This window comes from Nestor notabilis, unplaced genomic scaffold, assembly GCF_000696875.1.
Source record: "Nestor notabilis isolate BGI_N333 unplaced genomic scaffold, ASM69687v1 scaffold1783, whole genome shotgun sequence".
Classification (NCBI taxonomy): domain Eukaryota; kingdom Metazoa; phylum Chordata; class Aves; order Psittaciformes; family Psittacidae; genus Nestor; species Nestor notabilis.
The window spans coordinates 134,993-141,502 of record NW_009920514.1 but is presented as its reverse complement, the minus strand read 5'-3'; the positions used below and the strand labels follow the sequence as shown (position 1 = coordinate 141,502).

At 36.0% G+C, this 6,510-nt stretch overlaps 1 protein-coding gene across 1 annotated transcript in view; it reads right to left on the bottom strand.

The window, feature by feature from the left end:
• Positions 1–410: 410 nt before the first annotated feature.
• The window catches only part of SIPA1L2 (signal-induced proliferation-associated 1 like 2), an 83,632-nt gene continuing 77,532 nt past the window's right edge, over positions 411–6,510 (bottom strand). The window contains exons 18-21 of the mRNA XM_010010699.1: positions 4,773–4,826; positions 3,692–3,815; positions 1,911–1,992; positions 411–1,047 (exon numbers count right to left, since the gene is read on the bottom strand). Of these exons, the coding sequence (XP_010009001.1) occupies positions 901–1,047; positions 1,911–1,992; positions 3,692–3,815; positions 4,773–4,826 (407 nt within the window). The 3' untranslated portion in view covers positions 411–900. The remainder of the gene's footprint in view (positions 1,048–1,910; positions 1,993–3,691; positions 3,816–4,772; positions 4,827–6,510) is intronic.

Here is a 6,510-nt window from a genome sequence, read left to right as displayed (position 1 = left end):
TCACCATAGTGCAGATAAAACAAACTTTAAAAAAAACAACAATTTAAGGTTAAATAAGCTTAAATAAAGGTGTTAAATACAAGACACTTGATCAAAGCTTCTGTACAAAGATAAACAAATTTGGCATTGTACAATTGATTGGCTGGCTCACACCATACATGATTCCAATAGTTAAGCAGTCTGTTTGGCTGAACATCAACTATACAAAAGTAACTGAAGTCGGAAGTGGGCTAACCCCAGTGAGCCATTTACAAGGCATGTCTATTTTAGAAAATCAGAACACTGTTTATATTCAGGCACCATTTGTTCCTGCAAATAAATAATCTCTAATGTATCTGCATCCAAACTAGTGTTAAACACATCAGTGCTAACATTTTATAAACACAGCTTTGTGACTATTCACTATACCTCCATTCTTATTGCTATGACAATGTGGACTGTGGAAATAATACTACTGTACATACAAAAAAATAGAGCACCTTTTAAACATTAAAGTATATGTCTGGTTATTCTTTTTATCTTACAATACTGAAGCCCAAGCTAATGTAAATTACTTTAACATCTTCACCAGTGCACCTGAAATGCAGGAACTAAAACCCCAAATATTCCTCTTCAGGCAAGCCCCAGCCAGAGCATCTTCTAAAAATGTCTAAAATGACACTAAGGATTTTTTACATTCATCTGCACACGAACAAATACCTGCTATTCTCTGCTTGCTTCATATGAGTTTAAAGACGAATTACCACAGTTCTCTGTCCTTTTCAAATTAATAAAGCTGGATAGAGAATGCAGCAGAAACACCTAAAATGGATTGTGAACACAGTGAAATTTTTACCCCGCTAATTCAAAAGAATACAGCTGTTACATTGCTCAAATAAGTATTTTCCAGGGGCCCTGTCATTAGGATTTTTTATCTATTGTATTGAAAAACCATTCTGTAAATTTCCTCAGTTGAGCAGCTGCTGTTTGAGACTCCTCCTGAAGTCTCATGTTATCTTGTCTCAGATGTTGTACCTCTGCTTGGAGAACTGCCTTGTCCTGTTTTTCCTGGTTAACAAAGATACAAGTTGACTAAAGTGAGTAGTCATGATGCCAGCATTTATTTTTGTGGTTAATATTTCTGTGCAAGTCATACAGCTGTATTTTGTTGAGCTCCCTAATCCGTTCTGACAAGTACTAAGTTAATTGCCCAAATATGCTACAACCACATCATTCATTCTGAGAAAATACTGTAAGCTAAAAAGAAAACTAGATGTTACTTTAAATATAAACATTGTTTTCTCCATTTAACAAAAGAAAAAAAAAGGCACTAAAAAGATAAGAAGTTTTTACCTATTACAAATCATATGTGGGAGCCCAGGTCATAAGGAACTGAATTCAAACATATATTAAGGAAGAAAAATATTTAACTTCATAATTTTCCCTTTCCTGGTTATTTTCTTACCAAATCAGGCTCATTTCTACCAGTCTTGGCATTGTCTCCAGCTCAGAAATTATACAGCAAATGAGACACAGAGTAAGTCATTGTTACAGGATCAAGATACCACAAGGCAACAAGGATGACTAATTGGAGTGTTAACAACTTTGCAATACTGCCCATGTCCATATCTCTATCCTCTGTTACATCCAAGGTACAATAAATGGAGATTCTTTCTGGGGCATGACTGCAGGTAGGATAGTCATTCTGGAGTAAAGACCCATAAACTACTTTGCCTTGGGGCAGCTTGTTCACATAGCCATTCCCACAAGACCTTCTGCACCTCAGTGTTCTCATCAACCACTGGGCTCCATCATCGATTAATTACACTGTCTAGTCTAACTAACATACTTTTTTCAGGTCCTTGATGAATTCAGCGTAAAAATGTAACTATTACACCAGGAGAGTAGTAATGCTGCTAATGATCTTTTACCTTTCTCAGGTCGGTTTGTAGTTGCCGGAGGATGACTTCTAGCTGGTTAACTTTTCCTGTCAGAGTACTCGGAGCATGTTCCCTGTAAAGTAAACCACTACCTTCACTCTCAATTAGTTAAAATCATTTTCTCCCCCAGATTTTGCAGAGTAACATTTTCAGTGACAGCAAATGGAACAAATCAGTTTAGGCATAGTTAGGAAAACACAGACAAAACCATCATCAGCAAAAGACTATTATTGAACATAAACCCATATTGCTACAATATCTGAAATGTGACACTGCCTCTCAGATAAGGCTGAAATTACAACGATGTTTTCAGAATTATTTGCAGGTACCCCTCACAGTGCAAGTCAAACTTGCTGCTAAACAGTGAGCCCAGCACATTCGTTAACGAGCTGCTTTCTGATAAGGACTGTACTAATCCCAAACAAGCTACAGCAGCAATTATTGTCGACCAAAAAAGCTGTTAAGAGTTCTTTTGTCTGGCCTGCAGCTGAGTCATTTCCAGTAAAGGATAAACCTATGGCTTTATGAAGACAAGTACTTTGTTTAAAGGTCAAAACATAGGAAATATTGCCACAGGTTAATCAAATGCATAACTGAAGGAAAATACTGTGAATAGCTTCCATTTCCTGTATGACAATGAGCACTGTGGGAGATGGTTTCATACGTGCTACAGGTGAAATCAGCCACGATGTGAATTATTTTGTCTGGAAGAGAGAAGTTTTATATACAAAGCAGAATCAGCTGCTTCATGTAACTGCACAAATTTGACAGATCTATCGATGCTAAAAGTGGAACTTCTTCAACAGTCTTTTGCAATTCTTACTAGGCTGGGGAAAGACGTGGACTTAGAAGTCATTACAATAAATGTGTTTTACCATGTAAGTAAGTTAATTTGTGTAAAATTGGTTCAAATTAAAATGTGATAGTCTAACAAGCAAGAAGAATTTTCCCTCCATTTCTTGCTCTTCCATTCCTGTAACTGAAGAGCAAAACTAATCAAAGATGTGTTTTTCTTTTAAAGTGTGCTAGTGGGCAGATTATACTGCTGAATCTGTGTTTTTTCCTCATAGCAGGGAAGATGGGGGGAAAAACCACACAAAATGAAAAACAAACAAGCAAAAAAAAACCAAACAAAACAAACGACCACCCAAAAAACCCCAAACCAAACCAATTCCCAAACCAAACCCTATAAAAACCAAAAAGAGAATAATTTCTCCCAGAGCACTAGTAAGAATTTTAAGAATCGAACAGTTTGACATTAAAGTTTCCTGTGGTCCTCAGTTACAGGTTCTTTTCATTAATTTACCTCTCTATAAATGAAAAATTATGGATTTGCAAGTAGTTAATAGTTGCAAAAGATAGGTGCGAACACCTGTTTCAAGCTCTGAGCCATTTGCTGCAGATCAGGTTATTTCATGCTATAGAGTTGAGCTGCTATTATCAATTCTACTGAAACGAAAATAGAAACAAGAATGACAAATTATTATTGCATAGGAGGAATACAGAGAAAAATCTGATTAGCTGAAACTCTGCATTAGAGGCCTGTTCTAATCAGAGCGCTTTATCTGACTATACTACAAATTTTCTAGATAGAACTGCTCAGAGGCTGATTTCAAGAAACAATATTTTTCAAAATTAAAGACGCGGTCAGTCAGGGTAACAGGTCTGCCACCAAGTATCAGTGAAATGTGCAGACAGGCAATTTGATGTGCAACGTTAGGAGAAAATATTTTTAAGACTTTTGTAAGAAATACGCTTTAATTTGGCCATACCCAGCAGCTTCAAGGAAATCTTTTCCATCTGTGGGACTCTCATCCAAAGGTAACTCTTGTGTTCCTTCCAAACCCTGAGCTTGCTGCATATCATTCAAGGTGCAAAAAGATGCTACTCTCTGATCTGTAAAAAAGTAACATAAGGATACATTTAAAGCTGGACATATATACAAAATGAAAGACTATATTACAGCCATTATTCTGGTTCAGTTAGAAAAATGGATGTATATTTCTACGTCACAGCTTTGAAGATAATCAGCAGATGTAAAGTAAATTCCCAACTAGTTGGCTTCCCCACATCTGCATCCAAAGGCAACCCCAAAGCAATCTTTTTTTGTGTCGATCAGTAGAGTAAGACAGATTTGTTTGGACCAGTTAATGCTGATATGAACAGTAAATTGGTCTTGATGAAATCTGCAGAAAACCATTTGAGAATTCAGGGCCACAACCAATGACAACAATAATTCCGTAAACAGGTTTGCATTTCCCATGGACTGAAAGCCATCAGATTCCTCAGAAATCTGCACTGTTCATTTCGTACTGTTTTACTGTCTCAAGCATTTGCAGAACCTGACGGTAATCTGCATACTTGAAAAACAATAAATTCATACTATTTTCATCAATTAAGTTTTTGTTATATATATTACTAAGGAATGCTATTATCTACATTGGATTCCACTAGAACATAATCTAACAAGCACAGATGTAATTACCTATGGATATACAGTGTGGTTGCCAAAATACATCAGTCACCACATAATAGAAGTATGCCATGCAGATCATCATTGCACAGAACAGGAGTAAATGATGCATTCATTAGGATTTAATTTGTCTTCTTTAAAAAAAAAACCCCAACAAAATATCCATATTCTGTGGAGATTGATTTAACTTATTTCTGTCAAACAAAATCCATGTCTGTAGGCTTGTACAAATTCTGGCGACAACATGCCTGCCTTGCCCTTTCTCCCCTTGCTCTACCACCCCGCAGGCCCAAAGCTTGCATTATCATGCAAACGTGCAAACATAGGAAATATTAAAGAAAGTTTACAAAAGGCAAAAGTCATCAATCCCAGACCATCACCTAGAAACGGCGTGTGATGACAGAACGGCCCAAATTCTTCATCTGAGTCAAAACCTGGAATAAGATTTAGAATGTTCCTATAAACAAGACAGTCCATCTCCACTGAAGCAGCTGTGACCCTCACGTACAGCACACACAGTGGATAGTCCCCATGCAACCCATGCTGGCTTTCACTTGAAGCCTTGCAATGCCATTTTTACACAACACTAACATTACAGTGAAGCATGAGGTCATGCCCCATGTCTTTAACAGCGGTACCCAGTATTGCAACACAAGAACTTGGCATGATACCATAAAAACAACCCTCCAAACTATGAGTGCTCAAACAGTGAATACAGGCCAGATCACTTTAACTAGGCAGGAAATTTTGTTTAACAAGTTCTACCAAACAAAAATAGGAAATCACTAGAAAGCTCTTGGAAAGGAATTTTTTGTAAATGTAAATGAATATTTTTAAGAATAGCAAGGAATGACAATTCATTCTATAATACGATGAAAAAAAGTTGCAAGTAATTTTTGTCCAATTTTAAAGACCACAGATCATTTCCCCTGCTTTTATCCTTATTTCTGACTGCTGCTACATCTCAGCAAATATGAACTGACTTTTTCACAGTGCTGACAATAAGGTAAGAATTTTAAACATTTAAACAATGACATCATTTACAGATTTAAAGCTTTCTAAGTTGAATAGATTTAATTAGTACAGATAAGAAAAAACTAGTTTCCCAGATCAAACACAGTATGTAGGCCAGAAACAAGACAGTGTAAGCAGTTTGAAGTGCATATCTAATCACTAACTTCACCTTTATACTGTTCCTTTTCATTACTACTTGTTAGAGGAAAACAAAGCCAGCAACAAATGTTTTGCTGTTGCTATTTTTTCTATGGCAAACAGTAGATGACATGGGGCACTGTGTCTCAGAGGCAATTCTACTATAATATAATAAATCTCCATTTTTGTCCCGATGCTGACTAAGCTTAATTAAAGAGAATGGCCACTTGTCTGGTTTATTTTGTCAGTTGAGAAAACATTTTGCCAGCTTGATCTCCCCAGCAGTATACGAAAGCATCTTTTTCTTGATAGATAAAAGCAGGTGCAAAATCAAGTACATACAGCTGTTAATGAAATCACAGGACGACATTTTTAAACACAATATTTTAAAATATTTTTGTATTATTTCAACCCAGAACAAAAATATAAAAAGACGATGTTTGCAATGAAGTGTAATGTGTGGATTAACCTTTTCTACCTTGTGAAACCCCTAATGAATTTCAACTCCACATAATTTAAAAATAACAACACTTGTAGTCCGAAATAAACTGTTAAACCTTTTCTATATTCCTAGTATAATTTAAATATATTTTTCTGATATTCATATCTTTACAAAATAGGAAACCACATTCTCACATTCATCAGGCGAGGAGTGAAGTCACTATGTGGCCACTAACTACGAGGAGTCTCCAATGATATAATGTGTTATTTAAATTCCCATGTTGCTCTTCAAAGAGTAGTTCCTTGATTTTCAAAAGCCAGGTTAGTATCAAAATCATTCTCTGAACAAGTTAGTAACACATAAATCTCTGTAATAAATACTGTATCAACAAGATCCTGGACTAGCAAAATATTTTGCCTGGTCTCCCTGCATGTATTCATGCTTAGCAATAATTTCACCAATTTACTATTTAAAGAAGAACTGGCTTTAAACCTGAATTGTGCTGAATGTTGAATTTGTACTTC